Source organism: Triplophysa rosa, linkage group LG4, assembly GCF_024868665.1.
Source record: "Triplophysa rosa linkage group LG4, Trosa_1v2, whole genome shotgun sequence".
NCBI lineage: Eukaryota > Metazoa > Chordata > Actinopteri > Cypriniformes > Nemacheilidae > Triplophysa > Triplophysa rosa.
In genome coordinates, this window is record NC_079893.1 from 27721999 (window position 1) to 27746795 (window position 24797).

Consider the following 24797-nt stretch of genomic DNA (forward strand, 5'->3'; position numbering starts at 1 on the left):
GATATTTGCAAAACCCAGTGACAAACAAAGTGTGACTAATAATAATGATTTTTGGGCCAAAAATGAAAGTCACGAAATACGGCGATACCAGGTTTCAGAAGGACAGCAGCGATATGCAATTAAACACAGTTCAATTAAACTAATTAAATTCATTAAAAACTTGTAAACGCAGCTCTAATAGGGAGACATGAATTCTTTCGTGTTAATAAAGGGATGATAGTATCTGTAGGGCTACAAAATACAAAAAATACAAGCTCAGAGTGTGCGCGTATGTGCGTGTGTACTGTCACCGAGCAGCAATGTAAATAAAGTTGACATCTCCTCTGCTAACCAGGTTGACAGGGCACTCTCATGAGAATCTCTCTGGTGTTGTGTTCACAGCCCGTGATCACGCTGGAGGGGAGCGTGGCATTCACGTTCTCCCGGGAGGGAATCAACGTTGTCACCGTACAGGTGTCTGCTGGGAACAACATCCTGCAAGACAGGAAAACCATCGCTGTCCACGGTGAGTTCTGCTTTATAGTGAAGAAACGCACTGGAACAGCTCTGAAGTATACAGTATGTTCATATATTGGTCAAGTTTTTCATCAAGTAAAAAATGAGTTGAATGTTTTATGTCCAAATAATACTTAAACTCATAGTATGGAAGAGAGAAATCAGGGTTGTAAAGTGTGTGTAATGTTCCTTTTGCAGAATACTTCAGATCCCACCTTCTCGCTTTTTCATCCAATCTTGACGATCACAACCCTGACGTGGCTGAATGGAGACTTGATGTTAGTCGAGTCATTAAAGTCTCTATGGTGCAGGTGAGTTCTACACCATATACCATCGGAACAAAACTTTGACTTTAATACCACAGATATTAAAGACCCCATTCATTGAAAACTGGACTTAGTTGTGTTGTGTTGCTAGTGTATACTACTTTATGTTTTTCCAATAAAATGTCTAGAAAAAAACATCTGCTAGTATTCAGCAAAAGCAAGTAGCAAATTCTGATTCATGACTGAGACATACAGCTATATAAAAGAATGCATATTAGGGTTTGAACTGATCAAGTGATTCCATCAGACAATGTTGATGATCGCTGAGGACTTTCATTCATCGGAGATATTGAATGAAGAGCCAAGATGGATCACTAATGGAAGCGTTCCTCAGAAATGTGGCTGTAGCTTCACATGAAATTGGAATGGGATGTGGCAGCAACCAAGCATTATTTGAAAAATATGAGCGTAAAATGGACACAAGGACATAAAATCAGTCACAGACCAACAAAACGCTTTCAGAAAGCTTCAGAATTTGGTCCAACTCCAGGTGGAAACCTGCCAAAAAAGTGTGTTTTGGAGATTTTGGAGCAAAAAAAAATTAATTACAGATTTCAAATGTATTCAAAAAGCTTTTCGAACAAAGCATGGAGCACGGAAACCAACCAAAGCTTCTAAATTTGCCTTCACTTCTGGATTAAAACCGCAAGAAATTTCACAGTTTTTCAGACATATGGCATTACAGAAAGAAATAATCATAAGACGGCAGAATGTAATGACTTTCTATACGCGTGTTTATTGAATATGACATATGAGAGTAACAGTGCTCATGTGTGCCATATGCCTGTTCTGCTTCAGTTGGTAATGTGTGTAATGAGTTTTACATTGGGCATATAGACAATAACACAGTTGACATTGTGACGTTGTATTTGAGTTTCAAAAATATATTACATTTGAATTTTGTTTTACTTTACAGAACCTACAGTATGTAGGCAGCGGTCAAGAAAGAAAGCTTCCCATGTTTTACGTCTCTAATATTCTGTATTGTAATGTCCTGTGTTCAGGCGACAGGTGTGAGTCCAGAACAGCTGTTGGTTACTGTTCTGCCCGGACTGCCAACAGCGTCTGAGTTCTTCCTGTTACCAGACAAACAGCTGACAGAGGGAAAGCCAGACAAAACATCTACACATTTAGACCAGGTATTAAACTGTATTCACTATAGTTCCATTGTATCACTGCTACAACCACAGCAAAAATTAAGAGACCATTTATAAAAAAAAATTGTGTTTATAGGTAAGGCTATGTGTTTAGGTACAATGATTATTTTTGTTTCATTCTGTGAACTACCAGCAACATTTTCCCCAAATTTCAAATAAAAATATTGTTTCTATTTGCATTTATTTGCAGAAAATCAGAACTGGAGAAACAGGTCAAAAGATGCTCTGTATTTTTTCAGACCTCAAATACGGCAAGAAAACAAGATCATATTTACAAACTTCTAAGCAATACAACGGTAGTATTTGTGTATGTATTTAGGAAAAGTTCAAAAAGAAATAATGAATGTGGTAACCTCGATTTGTATCACAGTTTTCATGCTGGCAGTCTATGCCAACATTGCTGTTGGATGACTTCATGTCCCTCCTGAGGAGGTTGGATTTTGTTGAATTCAAACAGACACTAGACTGGAATGTCCACAATACATCTAGAAATGCCAATTCAATGAAAATTTAGAATGGTCTCTTCAATTTTTTTCCGCGGCTGTATCTATAATCGCATGTTGTGTTTAATTGCTTAAAAGCATTTTAAAGACCACTGAATAGTAAGTCCAGAGATGAGGCGTTTGTCAAGAATTTCAGATGCTCTCCAGCAGGTGTCAATGTTGGCCTGTGTAACTCCTGTTATGTCACATTTACTGTGAGTTTCCCTGTCAGGTGCACGCAGTCATTTATTTCTCTTTAAAAACAAGTTTTATTGATTCAAAAATGAATGTTTACAATCATGTACACTCATATGAGTCATGAGTCTGCATTATGCTTGATCGTGTGACCATCCGAATGCTACGGATCTCTCAAAAAGGACGTGTTAATTTTTAACACGTTGTTTGGGTTATGCTTTTTAACACATTGTGTATCATTTTAACACAGTTTGTGTTGATTTCGTGTTAAATAAATGAAAGGGAATTCAAATATGTTGTCCCAGAAATAACACAGAGACGTGTTGAGTTGAGGACAACACATTACATAACATAACATTTTGTAACGACTTTATGGTAGTAACCCATCCTGTTATCAAAAACTTTGGCTTGTTGAATAAAATTAATATCAACTGATGGCCAATATGCATTTTACCATCAACCTTTTTGTTGTGGATTTTTACGTAGCAAATAAAACATTAACTACAGTTTTAATATTTGTTGATCTGCTTTTGTAGTATATATTTAGTCACTCTCCTGGGCCTTGACCTAGTAAGCTTTGCGCAGGTGTTATCTTTTCCTCTAATCGGAATTCAGGATTCATTTTACACGCGACTTCAAAATTCAAACAAATGTGGTGTGTAAATTTGGCCATCAAACCACATGAGATTCATCTTGTAACTCATTCAGTTGCGGGTTAGGAAGTTCAGCCACGGGTCATTTCGGGCGTGGCTCTGCGTATTTGGCCATAACGAAGAATTCAGCCATTACTGAATATGAGAATATGGCTCATGTCCTCCTGTATGTGTCATCTACTGTATATAATTTTGAGGCAGTGAATTCTTACCGTGCGAGCGAAGGTCATCAACGACTTTTCCACTTCTGTAGATCATATTCATATTCATTTCGGTCCTACAATGGCCTATAGGCCTGAGATATTAGATCACAGATGATGGGGGATATCTGCACTTTGCTGAGGTCCTTGAATAGATGCCCGCTGACATTTTGGCATTTTTCTTGCCCGGATCTACCTTGAAACTCCAGCAGATCTTCCAACGTCAGATCCTCATAAATCTCTATTCGAGGGTGGCATGTTCGAAGTGTAATGTGTGGAGAGCCTTATTAAAAAAGTATAATAGACTTACTGACCCCGGTTCAACTCATAAGGAAAGTAATTATTCATGGAAGGGTCTCATTTTGAACGGGCGGGGAATAAAGAGAGGTGGACGAGATGAAAGAAGTCTGGAGTCATTACAGGTAAACGAGACAGATTTAATGAAGCCCGGGTGAAAAAAATGAACTCCTTTAACAGGAAGTTGTTTTTATGTCTGAGGTTTTATCGCTGACCTCTGCCTTTATAAGACAAGGCTTACAAAACCCCACAGATGTGCCGTAAACACGAAAACAAAGAAAAAGCGTTTTCATTTCAGGAGAGCCGTTAATGTGCGCTGTAGATTAGGATTTATGCAAACATAAAAAAACAGACAGTCAAGGTCTGTGTGTATTTATGAGGGCAGAGGAGTGATATGTTAAGCTCAAATGAGATGCTTCCCGTGTATATCTATATTTTTGACTGAAGGTTATGCGGGTGATTTATGCAAAGTTGTCATCCCAGCGAGGTAGAAATTCACATACGACAAACAACATCACAAGCCCACGCTTGTGCCTCAACCCACAATGCATCAGGACTCAGAAACGGGGAAATCAAATACCTACAGGGCAGGAATATCTTCTATCACAATCTGCATTGTTTATGGGACTGTGATTTAATAACAGGTGGATGCTGATATAATGGAGTTTGAATATGATGATATTGTTGATAAATGTGCTTCTTTTCTTCTCTTCTCTGTTCAGCTCTCAGAACTGGTGCTCAGTGCTCTGAATCAGAATCTGGTTCAGTTCACACTCAGACCAGGAGTCCAGATCACAGTATTCGCTGCACATTTATCAGCAGGTAATGGACTTTGTGTTGGATCAGAGGATTAATGTCATGAATCTGAAACATAGACAATTTGCTAAATAAACATATTAGAGTGAAACTTGAAAACATGCGCAATGTCCTGTGCTTCATTTTTCCCTGCGTCTAGCGCCTCTAGTGGACACAAGTGAGAATCACAGTGGCTCAGCTATGCTCATGCTCCTCTCTGTGGTCGTGGTGGGTTTAGCTGTGTTCCTCATCTATAAATTCAAAAGGTACTGTTGTCCATTTCAAAAGCCTCACTCTAAATCAGCTTTTGATCTACATGTATCTGCAAATGCAACTACAGAATTGAGGAAAAAAAACAAATCTAAAATAAATCATTTTAGTCAAGTGACCCTAAACCTTTGAACTGTACCCTGATCTCTAGTGTCAATTTATACAGCGGGGTCCAAAGGGAAATTAAAACTTGTAAAGGTTAAAAAAGAAACTGCGACTAATCGAAAGCAAAATAAAAGTTTTCGTTTACATAATATACTATACTGTATATGTGTGTACTGTGTATAATAATTATGTATATACACACATGCATCTGTAATTTTGAAAAATATATATTTATATCTAATATATATATATATATATATACTGTATATATATACTGGGGTTAAATTGGGATTTGTTATGTAAATGTATACATGCATGTGTATTTTAATATACATAATTATACACAGCACACACACATACATTATGTAAACTAAAACTTTTATTTTGCTTTCGATAAGTCTCGACTAATCGTTGTCCAGTCCTACTTAAAATTAATGAAAATATTTAAAAGTCTACACTATATGTGTAGAGCAGCATTTATACAGTAAAAGCAAATTAGTCACATTAATCTTCTCAACGCGTTTGTACAAACAATTTCTTCCTCAAAAGAACACAAGATGCTCTTTGGAATGTTTCAATATCCTTAAATTTAGGGTCAATTTAGCTCTGTTGAAAGTTTAAAACGAGTGATCCTTCTTGAGTCAGATGTGATGAACCACAGGCCAGATCTGTGGAGTGTTGATTCACACTTCTGCGATTCATTTTTTTTTGGCTAAGTGCTCAAATGATAAATGTCAGTCAGCTCACAGACATTATCAATATTTAGCCCTTTGAGTTTTTCAAGTTGACCTTTATGAAATGTTAAATGATTGCATCGTTTCGAGAGAGAAAAGGGCGAGAGAGGTCAATAAGACGAGAGACGGAGACGAGAGAGACAGAGAGGAGACAAGTGGCTGCGGAGCCCAAACATGTGCCAAGAATCTTCAAACGCTTTTAACTCTTCAACCAGTAACATTTCAACAAGGAAAAAAGTTTAAAAGAAAACTTCTTGTAAATGAGGACATTAGATCACATTGTAATGAGTTGTCCATTGTGTTTCCTGTCCGCTGTGTCCCTCTCCGGTTGTATTTAGTGTTATAAAATCGCTTTTGAATCCTCAAAGGCAACGCTGAGTTTAAGTTCCCTGCTCGGTTTTGCTTACGGTACATTCTCTCGCCATAATGATGCAGACAGAGTCGGATAAAATCACCTCTCCGGTGGGAGCCGTCGGTTTAGCCGATGCAAACTAGCTCAATTGTAACTCTTAAGTGAGACTTCTTACGCAGAGGTCATTTATTTCTCACCCGCGTCTCATTACAGATTTCTCCCCGAGGCATATTGGAGGCTTTCCCGGCGAATGCAGCCTACCACGCTCGCAAACTATAAACAAGAGCTACCTGTGATGAACGACCGGAATGATGTGAATTACAAAGCCGATAATAATGTATTGGATTAGATTTCCTATCGCCCTCTAGGTGATTCACCCTCAAGCATGTCTTGTGGGCCTTTTCAGATGAATAAAAAACATTTTTGTAAGACTGTTAACGTTTCTGTCAGACAAATTATACGTTTTGGTGGTGTAAAATTTATTAAAAAAATTGCACAGTGCCATCACAACTTTAATTAATCTATTTCAATATCTGTTAGGGTATAATTATGCCTTCAGAAAGGTGACAGGGTGGACAGTAACAGGTTTATTGTTTAATTTTACGAGCTTTTTAAGACTCCAATATGTGTTTAAATTGAATCTAATGCTGAAATTTCTACAAATATCTGTTATTGAATGAACAAATATGTGATGAACAAAATCATGGTCATGGGCAGTGTTGGGTAAGTTACTCTGAAAAAGTAATTAATTACTAGTTACTAATTACATATTCAATAGTGTAATTCGATTACTGTACAAATTACTCTCTCCAAAAAGTATTTAGTTACTTATTACTAATTACTTTCTATATCCTATATCAACCTTGATTAGTTAAGTGATTCAAGTATAGACATGAAACGGCTCTTTTAATTCATTCAAATAAATAATATTAAACTACATAAAGTAGTATTATTAACTGACCAAAGTATTACAGATGTGAGAATTATACATTAAAGCAAGGATTTTAAAGTTAGACTTTGAATTGTGATGTCAATTCCACTATTGCACACACATATTACGCAAAGTATTTAGTTTAATTACATCAGAAGTAATTGTAATTAAATTACAGAAAAAAATAGAGTAATCCCTTACTTTACTTTCTCAAGTGAAAAGTAATTAAATTACAGTAACTAATTACTTAGTAACTAGTTACACCCAACACTGGTCACGGGGTTGACTTATCAAAGGAACAGTTCACCCAAAAGTTAACGTTCTGTTGTCATTTATTCACTCTCTTGTCGTTTAAAACCTGTGTATGATTCTTGCTTCTGTGGAACACAAAATGAGATACTTTGAGAAAACGGTTTTGTGTCCATACAATGGAAGTGAATGGAGGTCAGTGTTGTTTGGTTACTAACGTTCTTCAAAATATCTTCTTACGTGCTCTGCAGACGAAAGAAAGTCAGACAGGTTTGTAATGACTCACGGGTACGTAAATGATGAAAATTTTTAATTTCTGAGTGAACTGTCCCTTTAAGACAAAATGTGTATACAAAATAATCGACGTTTTTCCTTAGCCCATATGTATTCTACGACGAATTGCTTCGTTGTTTTCTCACTCTTGTAAGTGGCTTTGGATAAAAGGCACTCAAAGGCATCCTCGCAGCATGTTTTGCCCGTGTCTCATTGTAAATCTTTCCTCAAGGAAGATCCCAGGCCTCCACGTCTATGCAGCGATGCAGGATGAAAAAGAACAAGAAATGATCCAGAGTCCAGTGAGCCCCACTGACAGCACACCCAGCTGCAGTTCACAGAAAGAGCTGCTCACAACACTGGAGCCACTGGACCCAGAGCCCAACACCCAGGCCATCGGTGAGAAACACCCTCTGTCACTTTACAGCTCACAAACCCCATGTAAAATCTGTCAAATTAAACTGATCACAAATTGCATTGTTTTATTTACATTGTGGTGCCCTAAGGAAGCTGTCTGACATATTATTACGCGTACACCAAATCATATTCATACATCATATCTCTTTGGGCATCAAACACTTTGAAATCTGTGAGTGTTAAAATTTCAGTCAGTCCAAAAGTACCAAGAAAGCATGTAGTTTTGCAGATAACTCGGAAAGCACACACTACAGGTGTCCTCAAGGATTTCTTGTTTACTTGCACTAACTTCCTCAGACAAAACTCAAAACCTAGTGAACTGTGATATTTGACAAACCCAGAGACTTTCTCGAAAGTGCCCAAGTGTAACAACCTAAACTTTGTAAACACAACTTTATTTCTCAGCATACCAATAAAAACCTAATCAAGCTTTATTTAATTTTTGATTTTTTGTGTACAAGATGCATCAGTGCGAATGGTCTATTGTCTAACAGATTTTATGCCTCTCGGTTGCTCTCTTTGCCAGAATGCATCAAACCTCATCCACGTGTCAAATTCTCATCAGATCTTCCCACATACATGGACGTTTGAAGCGCGGACTCATATTTGAGGACTTTGATCGTGCGGACACAAAGGTTTCAAGCTTTATTTAGTACTTGTGCATGTTGGACATTACGTTTACTGTGCTCTGTGAATACTAGAACAAACTTTGTACAGCTTTTTTATACGTACGTGTATTCAATACGAGAACATTTTTGATGCTGTTCGTTTCTAAAGAGCACCTGTACAGAGTTTGTGGGAACGACCGGTATGCGCTCGATGAAAAGGGCAAGGGAGAGAGAATTATTCTTGGTTTCTTGTAAGTGTCTTTTACTTTTTTTGCTAATGGCGGCGGTATAGTTTTCAAAAGTGCAACATGAATATGTGACATATCTGATGTGTTTTACAAACAAACTGCAAATGTGTTAATGATTACAGTAAAATAAAACTTTTTGTGAAGATATATTTAGCACATCTGAACTTTACTGTAACTAATGTAACTTATGTTGGTTTTATCACGAAAATGAAGTTTTATGACGTTATCCATGACACGCGTTCATTTTTGTTTGTTTTGCTTCATTGCGATTTTTACTTTATTCCTTAGTTAAATTAATTTCTAACGCATAGCTATTCCGATAACTTGAGATTTGACTGTTTTCAGATATCATGGCGCGGCAAATAGCCGTATTTTAAACGCCATAATATACATTCATTTTGTTAAATAATCCCCAGACGGTTACATGATTTATCATTTAGCAAATATACAGTATACACTGCATGATTTTTTAATACTTTTATATTCACTGTCATATCTCACGTGAATTGTACAGTCTGACGGAAATGAATGTATGATTCTGTAAGTACATGTTTTAAAACGTCTAACTTTCTAGCAAACAACTGACACACAACGAAGCTGTGGTACTTTAATAAAGTACTGGGATGAATGAACTGGGACTCACTCAGTATCGTGATAGCACCGAAATGATTATACAACACATGCTTTATGACATCATCCATTATGACATCTCAGATCCAATACAGATGTTCAACTTATTTTATACTGTCTTCATTTGATTTTCTAGGTAATAATACGGCTAAATCATATTGTCAAATGAGTGTAAATCACGTTTATTGCTAAATTGTTAGGATATTGACGACCGCATGTATAAAATAGAAATTTGCAATCATATTTCATCTTTTTTAAGATGGAAAATCTCACAGAGGTAGAGAAGAATTTTGATGAATTGCTCACTATGGGCATGACACAATCACAATACAGATTATATTTTGATAAATCATGAGGTTATAAATTAAAACTGTCAATCAATTGAGAGCAGGGGATTGTGGGTAACGTGCGAGGATATAACGGGAACAATAGCAATATCATTACAGACTAGACATGTCCACATAAGATAAAAATGATGTAAAACTTAATCAAGGTCCACATATGACAGAACACATTACTTTAAGCTCTAGAAAATGTTATCAAATTGAGTTTGACTTTCAGATTAAGGGAAGAGAAACTTTGCATAAACAGCTGGTTAAAAAAACACTTTATGAGATTTGAATGGACAAACTGTGGCAGCCCGGAATTCAAAGTCCAGCGCTGACACTTCTCTCTTAAGAGTAAGGAAGATTATTTTTGTAGAAGACAAGAGTTTTATTACTGTAAAGATTTTATATATATATATATAAATATAACTATATATACAATTTTAGGTGTGTATGTTTGATGTTTTGTTTCTCTCTTTTTTGACATTTCTTTGAGCTCTGTGCTACGTGCAATTGTTTCTGTTGGTGAAATTGTATTTATTAAATGAACTAAGTCCCTGTTATTGTGTTTTGAGTTTCTTACAGTATTTGTAAAAAAACTGTAATTTGCAAAGTAACCGATCAAGTGATTAAGAAAAATAAAGTATAACCTAAGTAAAAAATGGTCTTATGTTTTGTTTCAAGTACTAAAGTGGTCCAAAACATGTAGTGACGTGATTCTTGCTGTTGACACAAGCAGTCCAGTGGCCTGTATCACGCAGCCGGTTTTGGTTTTTACCCAGGCAAGTTCGCGTTTAGTTTTAGCATACTCTGAGTTTTCGGGCTCAAGAAGGTGGATTGGTTTTGAGCGGGTTTCGTCGCCATGGTAACTTAGGCTACACGGCTAACCTGCTCCGTCCGGAGCAGGTTTTATCATGGGTTAGAGATCGCAAACCAAAACTGGACCAATCAGCTGTGAGAAAGTGACGTGTATCTGACACAGTGAAGCCACCCCCCTCGTATCTCTTGCTCCAAATAAAAAAAATCTTTAAAGTGGTAAGATGTTAGAGGGAAAATCTTTTGCTGCTAAGTGTTTATTTACATTTAGTCATTTAACAGACGCTTTTATCCAAAGCGACTTACAGAGAGTTCAGGGAGCAATAAGCGATATGTCATACAGGAGCAATAATACAATAGGTGCTAATACAAAGTTACTAGTTTCAACAAAAGCCAGAACAATACCTGTTGAGAGAAAGAGAGAGTTTTTGTTTGTTTGTTTGTTTTTCTCATTTGTCAAGTATTCACAGAAGAGATGGGTTTTAAGTAGTTTTTTGAATGTTGTTAGAGATGTGGTTGACCGGACTGAGTTAGGAAGAATGTTCCACCAGTAAGGAGTATTTGTATTGTATATTTACATTTATTGATTATAATTTAAAACACGTTCATATAATTATTATATGAGTTGCTAATTAATATGAATGAATTAATATTAAACTTGCAAATAATAATATTAATATCAATTAATATTAATATAAATAACTAAATTAATATCACTATATTCGTATAAAAACAAACTTCAATACATAAAGCATTTTAAAGTAATGAAGCATACATGTTATCTTTTGATATTATTGTAAACCTATATAAATCATTTAAATTCAGTTGATTCTGTATTGATATAGTCAGTAGCTGCCTTCTCAAACTTTCACTGCAGCCCTGTTTATTCCTGCCTTGTAAATGTTTCAATTCATGACGATCTCGTCACCTTTAACAGAAAACACTCGCGAGAAGTCAATCAAACTGACGATGCTTTCCATGTTCCGTGTGATTGGCTGTTCGCCGCACGTGTCACACTTTCAGGTGCACGCGCCTCACGAACTCTGGATCAAACCGTAGTTGAGTAAGTTTATACCAAGCGTTGTGCTACAGCTGAACCTGGTCTAAACCAGGTTGGGTTTGTCTGGAATGTCAATTCAAAACTTACTCTGCAACTCAGTGTTTGTTCACCTCGCTTCGTCATGCAGGCCACTGGTTTCAAAAGCCACCCGCGTTGTGTTTTATGTTGATATCACCGGAACTGACAGCGGCCGCGGCGCGAGGTGAGACGCGTTGCCACGTGACAACGGTACAGTCTGAGGCGACTGTCGGCTTTTCAGGGGTAAGCTGCTGACTAATCTAAACCACAATGCTTGAAGTAATATACACGTAATGTGTTTTGAGCGAGTCACAAGCTAGACTGAATGGATTGGTTGAAACTAGAACTAGAACCGCAAACGGAAATGCGTTGGTTTTTTTTATTATGTTACGTCATCGACTGACGGTTCAGCCCAATTTAACCCTTGGATATGAGATGATATGGACCCCCTTATAGAAAAATGAGTAAAAATGAGCAGAAAGAGTATATGCGCGTGCGTGCGTGAGAAAGAGAGAGAGCGCGCGCAAAGGAGGTAACTGAAAAGCGCACGAGACTGCAGATTAGGGCCAATCAATGCCACCAGGGGCTCGGGGCTCAGCTGTCATCTCAAGGTAACTTTCACCAGCGCCTGGGGAACTGTAACGGAGTGTGTTTGTATACGGCCCTTATGCGCAGTCAAGGGCACAACTAATTCAAACATAATGATGCATTTTGATTGGTTCCATAAAAATATAATACCCGTTATGACGTATTAGGCAAACGGAGCACCTAGTGCGTTAAGACGATAGTTAATCAAAGACCCAGTCTTTTGGATGATAACCAGCACTTTTCCCTCTCTGTGACTTCACGCTGTAGTTACTCCAAGGGCATTGACTCAATGTTCCTCTGGAGACACAGAACCCACAGTGAACACTGTCCACACTGCTGGCATCTCTGTTAGCAGCCGGCAGACTCGCTGCATTTAATTACCTCTAGAGAGAAAGAGCAGCGAGAGAGAGAGTCAGACATACAGAAATAGGTATTGCTGATGTTTTTGGCATATATCGTTTTATTTATTTATTAGCTTTTTCGTTTATTTCAATTCATCATTTTGGATTTCGAAAGCGTTATTTTGTAAAATTTATGAAATAACACATCAAATTAGGCCTACACTGTAAAAACTGCAGTTTTGCTGAATTTTAGTGGTTTTTTACAGATTTTTCACCTATAATGTAAAAATTTAATTTTACATTTTTTTTAACAGATTTTTTAATATATTTTTGAAATGCTGTAAAGTGAACATTAAATTAAAGAAAAAAATCTAATTAAAGTTTGTTTAAAGTTATATAAAATATCATAATGTGACATGCACACACTGTGGAACAACATTTAAATAAAAAAAATCTCAAATATCCCATGCTAAACTCATAAACATATTCAACTAATTGTACTTTTTTATCCATTGACTCTTATAAACTGAAAGCAAGTTTTAAGTTTTAAAGTTGCACATATCAAATTTACAAGTGATTAAAGCAGAGCCTGGTCTGGGGCGGTGCCTCTCTAGATTTTTCTCGCATAATATCCAGCTGACAAATATAAAATGAAATACTTCCTAAATACTTATGTGTATTATCTATAAAATATTAAACGGTCAATTTAATCACAGAAAAAAGGAAAAAATATACATGCAATGCACTTTCATTATATAACCAGAATATGAAATTGTGCCCTAGTCGAGCCAGCCTAGCACCAGGCCTGGGTTGACGGCCCTTCTTAAAGTGACAGCTCACCCAAAACTGAAAATTCTTTCAATATTTACCCACCCTTATGTCATTCCAAACCTGTATGACTTTCTTCTGCAGAACACAAAAGAATATATTTTGAATATTTTGATATATTGACTCCCATTGACTTCCATTGTATGAAAACAGAACCACTGAGACATTTCTCAAAATATCTTCTTTGTGTTCCACAAAAAGTCTCATAGGCAAGTTTTGCCCAACATGTCTGAAGAAGCCATCAAGTTTTATTTTTGGATATTTTGGATTTGGTTTTAATATTCTTTTTTTCAAACTGCATACTTTAATGTTTTACAGAGTGCTTTCGGGAAGCCCAGCGTCAATCAGATATTCTCTCTCAAAACTAGTCACACTTCTAAGTGTAAAACCCTTAGACGCAGACAACTGACCATCGTCTATACTGTAACTTGTCATAATTACGCCGTGACATCAAAGAGAGAGAGAGAGAGAGAGAGAACAGCTCAGGTCCTTATCCAGCCATTCACTTCATTAACTTCCCATCTCTCCCCAGGGACCGATTGTATTCTCTAGAGGTTAAAGCAGGCTAGCAAAGAGAAAGTCACTCACATCCCTAAACTGATTTGCACGGTCTGCTAGTAATTGGCATTCAGGAAAGCTGTATTTGGGATAACACAATGTCCTTATTTTACCGGCACCGTTGAGATGGACAGATCTGTCTATTGAAACAAGAACAATGATCATCCGACAGCTATTTCGTGAAGATATTTTCCTCTGTGATTGATCTTTGTACTTATGTTGCAGACTCGAGGAAGAAGTAGATTTTAATGAGAAGAAAACGGAGCGTTCTTAAAGATACCTGGGGGAAAACAAAAGCAGGCCGCTCGTGGGATTCCTTTCGCTTTCAAAGCCAAAGCCAGGACACCTCGAATGAATTATATATTTCAAACGAATGGGTACTGAATCCTGTTCTGTTCGGCCTGATTGATTATCGTGGTTAGTGGAACTGCGAAATAAGCAAACTCTAAATGATGCATAATGTACTACCACTGAATGCCCATTCATTTGCTGAGCCGAAGTACTGAAAAGCAACCTGTAAAATGTTTTCTTGTATCGATCAAACTCGTTCTTTATATTTGCCCACCCGAGCGCCCACTTAAGAAAGGGTCATTAAAAGCACTCGCCACTGAAGTGTGAAAACCACACATTTTCCTGACATCACGACCGCATTACTGAACTTTATTCTTTTTTTATTTTGCCCGTTTATCAGTAGCGGACAAGTCAAGCGCAACACTCTGAATGGGATTTATAAGGTAATAAAGCCTTCGACACGTTTATTCTCATTCCATTATGTTTATTCACACGCAGACTTTCCCCTTAAAAATGGTCTGCATCAGTTGACAACAATAAAACTGCTAGTACAATAACATTTATCTAACAAATTGTTGTTTCTTGGCCACCGCGCTTAATGTTAGAGGTCGAACCGTGCTGCTGATTTGACTTTAATTCATGAGACGTTTCTCTCAGCTTTACCTGTGAAAGCGATCATGCAGCTGGGTCATGTGACGTGATGTCACACATTTAGCTGGGTCGCATGACATGATGAAAACAAGACGTGTCATAAAATATATTGGTTACCAAAGTATACAAATAACTTCCCTCCAATAATTCAGCTCTAATCGAAACCATTAATCACCGTTGTGAGAAATAAACTCTTGCTCCAGCATTTGTGTTCGCCTTTACACAGTGGGGACATTAGTGAATGATTTATTTCCTAATTACAGCATCAATTCTTAGTTATCTGAAATATCAGGGGATAGGTTTTATTGAGTAGATGCACACACTGCATCCCCTTAAAACTGGTTTTGTTGCGTCATGCACCAAAATAATCCTTATTACGAGTGTGTGTTTTCTACATGATGAAAGTTGGTGGAACTTGCTTAAACTTTATCCTCTGTATGTAGGTTGCAGTACCACCTGCTCTCTACAGGGGGAGCTGTGGGACCACAGCACATTTAGCTTGCATTGAAGTTTCATCCCACAGAAAAAAGAGGGGTAAATGATAGGCATTGATATTGCCTGTCACCCCTAGTCCGTTTTACAGATTCGTCTTTCTTTGTTTATATAACAATTACTGTCATATCTCACATCAGTTAGCTTAAATGCTGAATATATACACAAGTTTGGAAATACCCATAAGACCAAGATGTGACAACAGACAGAATATATATACAGGCGCAACTGTAAGCAGTCAATAGCTTTTAAAGTGACACCTTAATCACAAGCTATAGGTGAAGTGACACAAACTTGAAAGTACTGCAGTTTACAGCAAAGTATGGAGCGGTTTGAAAAGTTTTGTCTGTTTGATGCCTCAATCTGCCAAAGCAAGAGAAGAGAAATTTCTGTGGTCGGTTTTATTTGATAGAACACTGTCGTCTCTCACTTTAGTTAGTTTTAGTGAGCACACATGTGTCTTACAACTTACAATATCAAACACATTATAATATTACAAAAAACATCAGCAGAAAGTGGACGTGTATTTGTTGCATGTAAAAGTTATATTATGTTCAATGTTCCTTGTAATTTCCAGTGACCTAAGAAGATACAAAATGCCTTGTGGATTTCTGTCTGGCTTTATTAAAGCGCGTTTGCAAACAAGGACTGAAATAAACCCTGTTTGTGAGGTGGCACCAGCAAACATTTGAAGGTATTGAAAGTTATTCAGGTTATTCATCTTTTTGCATTGTTGCAAAGCAGTAAAGACAAAGAAAAAGCAGATTAAAATATATAAAAATAGGAAAATATTATAATTCTTAAAAAATATGTTATTTTTCATTTATTAAAGCTTCAATTAAAAAGCACATAAAAAAGTAAAATGTATATATTATATAATATAAATGTATATAATTAATGTTTTTTTAAACATTTATTAAGTAGATTTTAAAATAATCTTTTCTAGTTTTATATCTTCATCTTTAATGACACATCTTGACATCATCTGAGACTAAACTGGCACCGAATACAGTGAGTTATATGAAAGTTCCCATCACCTTTTGTTCAGTCTTATGCAGGGAAAAAACAGCACACAGGCTTTAAATGACCCGAAAATCAAATCTAAACTAACGTTTCTGTTTGGGCTGTTCCAGAACTGGTTGTACTCCAGAAGGGATTGTTTGTGGAGACAATGTCCTGTTATAAGAATAACAGTCTTCATGGCAGACACTAAACCAGCCTGCTGTATATCACATAAAATTACTATCTATGGAATGATTGCAAGAAGGCGGCTTTGGTTTAAAAGCTCAGTTGGGGGTTGCCGAAGGCATGTGAGAGAAATATTTTGTGATTCTAATTGTGAAATATCTTTGCTTGAGCGATAGACCGTTGACTGTCAAACCAAACATGATAGGTGACCTATAGACCTCAGTGACGAATATTGGCGGCAACATTTTTCCATTGGCAAGATTTTGTTTTCTAAGCATCATTTAGGTTACAATTCTTAACAGAGTACTGATTTACCGAAGTAACTGAACTGATTTCAACTCCTGAAAATCTAGTCCCATCCGCATAGTTCTTGTGAAGGTTTTTCTTTGGAACACTTATAAAGAAAAAATGGATGGAGCTGACTATAGAAATATCTCATAGGATAAAGTGCCTTAATCAGCAAGAACACCGGCACTTTAAAGGCACTTCATCTTCCAAACAGGATCTGAAACATACAGCAGAAGCTACAATAGAGTGACTTAAAACCAAAAAAGGTTAATGGTCTCGGGCGGTCCTGCCAAAATCCAGATATCAATCTAACGGACCATCGGTGGAGTGACTTAAAACTTGCTGTTCGCAATAGATCGCCATCTGACTCGACGTAGCCTGAGGAATTTTAGAATGGCCAAACACTGTCAAGATGACAAGAACAAACACGTACAGATGTACAGTAATATAATTAAAGATAATCTATAGGGATATTTTGAAGAATGTTGGTAACTGAATAACGGCAGTACCCATTGACTTGTATTGATTTTGTGTCCATACAATAAAAGTGAACGGGTACCACCATTGTTCTGTTACCTACGTTCTTCAAAATTACTTATTTCATTTTTTTGCGGAATTTGGAAAGTAATTCAGGTTTGAAATGACAAGAGGGTGAATAAATGATGACAAAATTTTCATTTTCGGGTGAACTATCCCTTTAAATCAATGTAAAACTTTGCTGTGGTTTTGCAGCAGGTTTACCAGTAACTTACTGTAGATTTAATTACTTTTCTATTAGTACTGTTTTAATTTTGAGTTAAACTACTTTAATCAAAATTAAAACACTTTGACATTTGAGATTCAAAATGAGCAAAAAGAGATTTCATTACTGGTATAGCACAGCAAAAAATGACATTCTTATGTCTTGTTTTCTAGTGAACATTTAAAAAGGTTTTAAATTACGATACATTTACGTAACAAGAAAAGTGACCTGAGATATTTAGTCTTGTTTTATGAAAGAAAACATAAGAACTAGCCAAGTTTATGTTTAAGACAAAATTGTGAATTAAATCTACAGTAAGTTACTGGCAAACCTGCTGCAAAACTACAGCAAAGTTTTACATATGCTAATCAATAAAACCATTTTAACTGGTTTTTGATTGAGTTTAAACAGTATGTTCAACAATAAAATCTAGGCTGTAATTGATTCATGAAGAGTAGATTCTTGAGGACAGGTTGGAGGGGAGGAGTTATGAGTGCTTGGTGACATCATCGGAAAAGGAAAGTCATTTCAGAGGCGGAGCGTGTTTTGATGAATGATTATAAATTGGTGTAAAATATAGCACAAACCAAGTGAATCTGGATTAGTTAAGGTTCTGGATTAGTAGAGGTTGTGCACAAGTTTCTGCCAGAGTGAGAATGTTGAAGTCCTACCTGCAGTGTGGTCTCTTAAACAGTGGATGGCACTCTACATATACTGTTTTGTGACCGGAACACTTGTTCTGACAGGTAGATGCAACTCTTATGCTAGACAGTCAGACCGAAACAGGAGAAGAGAGTATGTGCTTATAACAGAGCACAATGGTTCTCATTCAGTAAGAAAAGTGTTGTTACATGAGCCGACAAGACTTTTGTAACAAGAAAAATGCAAAAAATATGCAAGCATATGGTCTTGTCCATTTACAAAGAGGTATGTTTGAGTTTGAAGTTCTGTATAATTTCACTTGTGAAATAATTTATAATTATTAAAAAATAATTTTATAATTTCAAATTCTCCACTTCCTTTTGGTTATTGGCAGTTATAAATATCTCACACTACTCTATGAAAGCCAGTGCAGAGAGACAAGGTTCTTGAAGACATGTTGGCCAAGTGTAGGATATAAGAAATAATAATGCCCATGAAAGAATCGCTTGAGTAATTATAAAGAATACATTTACATTTGCTTTTTGCAGATGCTGTTATCCAAAGAGTTACAAAAATGAAAAAAGGATTCTCTTAAGAGAAACTTGCAAACAAGTGTGTGTTCATATACATTTGCTCTTAAACTCTTTCTAATGTTGATGAATTAGGGTAATTGTAAATGAGGGAGTGCATGCCTGCTGTTAATGAGCATAACACGTGCCCAGACTGTATTTACATAACAGCCCGGGCTTTTCCGCCAACCTCTCCTCTAACGCTATTCGTCACTCGTGATAAACATGTAATCCCGACTGAACGCGTGCGTAGAAACCTTAAAGCTAAGCCAAGTGTGCCATTCTCAAAAATGAGTTTTTGAGTTAAATACTTTACATTTTTCTGCAATAATAGTTAGGCTTAATGTTTCTGAGGCAAAAAGGAGTCTGTGGTTGTGCAAAATGTGCTTTGATTTAGTTCCAACCCTGAATCATCAAATAAATTGTAAATACGACCGAGGAAATTCGCCGAGGTTTTACATTAGTGAATGAGACCCATTATCACAACAAACATATTGTTGCAGTATATTCACTGCTAAACAAAGAAACAGCAACTAGTACATTATTCTTGTCCACAAAGCATTCTCAAAATACTCCAGGAACAAAAATGAACACATAACAAAGTGCTTCAGACTCCAAGGTCCTGTTATGCTTTAAGTCTTAAGATTGCTGTCATACCTCCAGTGTCACGTCCTTCATTTGCTCCGAGCGTTTTGAAAATCATCAGACCACACAGAAGTCAGTTAGCCTTACATCAGCTCTCCCCTCTATGAAGTCTTAAAGGCTTTATTCATTAATGTCACCCTGTTTGGATGGTCTGACCACCTACCTGGCAGCTACCAGTCAGACCTATATGTTTCACCTCATGTTTTACTAGATTTTAAAGACCCCATGACGTCACTTGAGCAAGGTTTTATTTATTGTATTAATAATTTACAAATTGAGACGAGACGTTTGGATGGGAAATGCATATCCTTTTAGTAAATAGACCATAGGCTTTAATAACAAATAATGCTATCGGTCAAAATCATCTTTCTCCTTTTTTGGCCAACAGCTTGCACTTAAAATTCAAGTATAACGATTTAAGAAAGAGAGTTTGTAAAGGTTGTGGCTCTTAAGGCCAATCTTTAAACTGGTGCTGCTAAAATTGTATCATATGTGTAGAACTAACACGATATCGGGTTTTGATAGCACGGTTATTGACAATATAGTATATTGTTTGTGACCCCCCAATTCGAAGTATACTTGGCTTGTAGTTGTGTTTACTTTTGAGAAGTCTATTCAATATTTTTCATATCAGTAGTAAACTGCATGATGTTAGGGTTACTTAAAGAAAACTTACTGCAAAGTGCTTGCAAGCATAAAAGCTACTTAACTAGCAGTTTACTGAGTATACTTCAAAATCCATCATAAACTACAAAAATGCACTACAAAGATTGAATTAGTAAACTATTAGTATTCCTGTACGTTTACTTGTAGTAGTTGCACTACAAACATAAAAATCAGCTGTAAACTAGTTGTGTACTTTAAGTTGACTTAAAGTATACGTTTATCAATTAAAAGTGGGCCTATTGGTCTAAAATAGTATTGGAACAGTACACTTACAAGTATACTACCGGTACAGTGATATTTGTATAGTACATAAAGTATAGTTAACTTAAAATACACATTAACTTAAGTATATTTAATAAAATAAGTCAAATTGGACTAGAGTTTACTCGAAAATGAAGTACACTTATTTTTGTTATTTTTGTGTATGGCGACAGGTGTGATTTTTCCGGACACCCATTTCAATGATATCCATCTGCCACTAAGAACTATTTATAAACGTTTTAAGAAAGGAAAGAGCCGAGGTCTGAAAAAATATGGGATGTTGATTCTGTTAGGCCCATGAGCATCTTTCTAGTATCCAGACGCAGCAAAAAACACTTTCTCTCCCTTACGTGTGCACACAGAAACACAGAGGCATCAACAGAACTCATTTAGAAAGCTTCTGCCCACAGCAACGGCCCATTTCCTGGCATACAAACCCCCCCAACATTCACCGCAAACAATTAATGATAAAAGCAAGTGCTCATTAAGAGCAGCGTTCTCATTAAAACCTGTGATTAACTGTTTGTTATTTATGCCATATCTGTAATTCAACACCCACCACGAACCTCAACTACACCACTGCGTTACATCTTTGTTTTTTTATGTTAGACGTTAGTTCGGGGAACTGGGGTTGTATACTAGTCTAATGTTTTAAATGTTGTAAGCTGTTACCCCTTGAGCTCTGGCAGATGGGAGGCATGCAAAGACACGACGTCTCGGGGGTGGGACTCGCAAAGCTATTTACGCGTTTCCTTTGCCAAACGGAGAGAGTAATTATCTGTCTCAAAGAGAAATCAATCCAATGGCAGGGAAGGCACAGCAGCAATGCCAACGCTACAAACCATGATGATGAAAAAATTAGGGGCGTACAATGCAGTTTTTTTCAAAGAACTCGTCTGCTTAAAGCCTGGGAGCGAGTATATGTCTTTAAGCAAGAGACGGGTTCGATGAACAGCAGCCATGTGACTCGCTCACCTCAACTCTTATTAATTCAAATATTTATAACAATTTCATAATTTTTATAAATTCAGAAGGAATATGAAATATTTATAACATGTATATAATATGCATATATATACAGTATAAATAGAAATTTGACATCATAGGACACATGTACGATTTATTCGTCTACTATACCCATATGGAGTTAACTTCTAGGAAATGTTTCCTTTGGGTGAGGTGGTGCATGTCATCAAACCAAACTAGGACTATAGTACTTAGTGAAATTAATTCCAAAAATAATTTATGCCAAAAATGGCATTTAAAGAGCAGATGTAACAATATCATTCATCAAACCGTTTTTCAATGTAACCATAAATCAGACAAAAACAACTTCTAATGGGACAGCTGGGCTGAATTCATCTCCGAAATGCAAGCCTGTCATAAAGCCATCCAGTCCCCTCTTAAACCGATGAAAAATTCTCTTTTTTCTGCGCAGTAAAGTCTTCGGCTCCACTCGGACTCATTTTCTCTCCTAAACTGTGACATTACAGCTCGCCGGGCCCCGGCGGCTTCTAAATCACACCGCACCTCAATAAAATGTTTCATCTTGTCGTAGCGCATCAGCGGCACTCCCCTGTTATCCAGACTCCTGCCTGCAGTGACGGCCATCTCTGCATATTAATTTACGTCAGGTCTCCTTCAGCTCAGCAGGTGCGGGGCTCCGCGGAGCAGGCGGCCTGATGCATCAGCTCTCTAGTCTCGGAGGAGGGAAGGATCTATATTAGGGTGTCAGTGCTAACAGCTAATCATTAGCTGAGCCTTTCCCGGACTGTAATTAAAGTACCTGGCTTAGATTTCCAGAAGGTTAAAGGCAACGCGGCTGAGTTTAAAGAGCCATAGATAAAGGTCTGAGAGATGGCCAGGTGGTTGACTTTCTTTTGCGGTAAATCCAATGTACTGTAGCTAGCATGTTTGCTACTTAAACTTTCCTTAAAATACTGTATTCTAATCAGTATTTTTATGTATTGATACATTTTCATTCATTACTTGTCATGTCTTGCTTATAGCTATCAGGTTACACGTCTAATTTTTTAGGGTTCCCCAGCTACAAAATCCCACCTGAACCCGTGCTTTTACTGAATGGCGTTGAAAGATGTTTTGGAAGTAAAACACAATTCTGACTGACACTTGTCTCGGAGAATCACATTTTCAGAGTATTCCATCAATCTTAGTGTATTTCAGAACGTGACATTGTGTACATAGTTGTATCCAGATAACCAAACCCGCAAAATGCTAAAAGCCACATAGTATTTATCATACGGTAAAATACTGTAAATACAGTACAGCTATGACTATTGTTGTACACCTAGTGCTATTATTACTGTATTTGCACCGGTATAGTTTCATTAGCAGTAATACATAATACAATGATACAAGGACTCTTTCAATGTGTGTTTTCACCAGTTTCACACTATAAAGCACTTCATTTAACCATATTTTGACATGTGCATAATTCAAAGTATTTTTGCCTGTATCAGCTTACAATTTAAAGTTGGAGGTATTGAAGCAGATCTTTAATGAGAGGCATATTAAAAAGCCATCAACGACACAATGTAAATCCCTTCTAGCATTTGTAATTTCTTTAGATCTACTGTTTCAGCCATTCACACTCAATGCTTTCACATTTATTAGAATTATTCTCTGTCTATAACACGAAGTGGATCTTGACATAATCAACAGAAAAAAAATGTTGCCAGCAGTTTTTATGACAAGGCATGATAAAGGATAATTAATGCTTAAATTAAGCTGTGTAATTCTAACAAAAACATTTGACTCGAGACGTCCGAGAGCATTTCTTGTTTGTTTTGTTATACAGACAGTATCGCATGGAAATATGTAGGGTCCGAAGAGAAGCACCGGCGCTACAGCTTTAGTCGTAAAGCTAACCCCTCTCATACTGGAAGTGATGAATGAGCTAAAGCAGAAGCAATCCATCACGAACAGGAGTATTAATTAATGTTGTAGGACTGCCAGAAAGACCTGTTTCACATCAGCAAAAAGAGAGTGAGAGACTTCAGTCGGCCAACACTAGCATATAGCCTCCCCAGCAGACAGAGGCTAAGTGAGCTAAATGCAGTGTTTCTGTTGACAGATGCATGAATGTTTAATACAAAACTTGACAGCGGTGTAATCTAGTAGAACTATAGTTCATTGGTCTCGTTGATTTAAATTTTGAGCGTAAAGATTGAAGAAGTATTTAGATTGTAGTGTAGCTTTTGTTTGTAAATTTAGTTAGACTCATATTCCTACATTTCTTTTCTCTGGTTAGCTTCTATGACTAGAAGCTATTCAAAATCCTTTAAAAATTAAAAATTTGTCATAATTTACTCATTCTCATGTTGTTGCAAACTTGTATAAAATACTTTGTTCTGCTAAGCACAAAGGAAGATATTTTGAAGAATGTTTGTAACCAAACAGTTCTGGGTCACCATTGACTACCGTAGTCAAAAGTGCCCGAGAACTGTTTGGTTAGAAGCATTTTTCCAAATATCTTTCTTTGTGTTCAGCAGAACAAAGAAATATATATAGGTTTAGAACAACACGAGGGTGAGTAAATGACGACAGAATTTTCATTTTTGAATTAACTGTTCCTTTAAACTTCATAGCAGTATATCCCAGATCACTGTTAATGGACATACACAACATACATTCTTGAGTTTGTGAATGGGGAACATTTTTATCAGTTACTAAAATACATGTATGTTTTTAGGTAGACACAAGCATATCAGATAATCGGTTTGGTTAACGTTTCTATGTCAGGCTAACAATAACTAAATAAATAGATTATATATATAAACTATAGATTATTTTGACCAGTTTAACTACTGATGTCTAGACCAGGGGTTCCCAAAATAGGGGTCGGGACTAGGGCTGTGCCGATAAACGATATCATATCGAATCGCGATAGAATGTATTTCAAAAACGATGATAAGCTATTGGCATTTTGACTCGATATGGATTAATCTTACAGTCTAACAGAACGCAGAAATAAACGTAACAACAGTCAGTCAGCGTGAAGTCCATTTCATACTGCACTTGGCAAAGAAAACTCGACATGAGGAGGAAAACATTACTGGAAGCGGAAACAAAGGTGAAACTAACCTCGAGTTGTCATCACGCGGTTTATCAAGCGTCTTATTTTTTTTCGCAATCGCCGGTTAAACTTAACAAACTTGAGGCGCAATTGCAAGCGAGTTAACGTTACTTCGAAACTCAAGCACAAACGTTTTTATATCCATCGTTAACATATCTGCTAACATGAGCTGGTGCTTATGAAACAAACCGGCGCTGCCCTGTACAGATAAGAGATGTAATGAAGTGAGTTTGTGTGCACATTAAAATATTGAACCTTGTATGTAAGATGCTTGCATGATTAAAGAAATGTACTACAGTTTATGTGAGATGTCT

The 24797-nt window shown here is 36.8% G+C and overlaps 1 protein-coding gene and 1 long non-coding RNA gene across 5 annotated transcripts in view; both read left to right on the forward strand.

The window, feature by feature from the left end:
* Window positions 1–10390, forward strand: part of LOC130552705 (VPS10 domain-containing receptor SorCS1) — a 150583-nt gene extending 140193 nt beyond the window's left edge. The window contains exons 21-27 of one of the 4 annotated variants that reach the window (XM_057331193.1): window positions 382–505; window positions 694–806; window positions 1826–1960; window positions 4528–4627; window positions 4770–4866; window positions 7747–7913; window positions 8458–10390. In XM_057331193.1, coding sequence (XP_057187176.1) covers window positions 382–505; window positions 694–806; window positions 1826–1960; window positions 4528–4627; window positions 4770–4866; window positions 7747–7913; window positions 8458–8522 — 801 coding nt within the window. In that variant the 3' untranslated portion in view covers window positions 8523–10390. Of the gene's footprint in view, window positions 1–381; window positions 506–693; window positions 807–1825; window positions 1961–4527; window positions 4628–4760; window positions 4867–7746; window positions 7914–8457 lie in introns of those variants that run through there. The other 3 variants (XM_057331191.1, XM_057331195.1, XM_057331194.1) reach the window with 3 other exon arrangements.
* Window positions 10391–11748: 1358 nt separating this feature from the next.
* Window positions 11749–24797, forward strand: part of LOC130552571 (uncharacterized) — a 50092-nt gene continuing 37043 nt past the window's right edge. The window contains exon 1 of the long non-coding RNA XR_008962751.1: window positions 11749–11880. This is a non-coding gene — a long non-coding RNA (uncharacterized LOC130552571). The remainder of the gene's footprint in view (window positions 11881–24797) is intronic.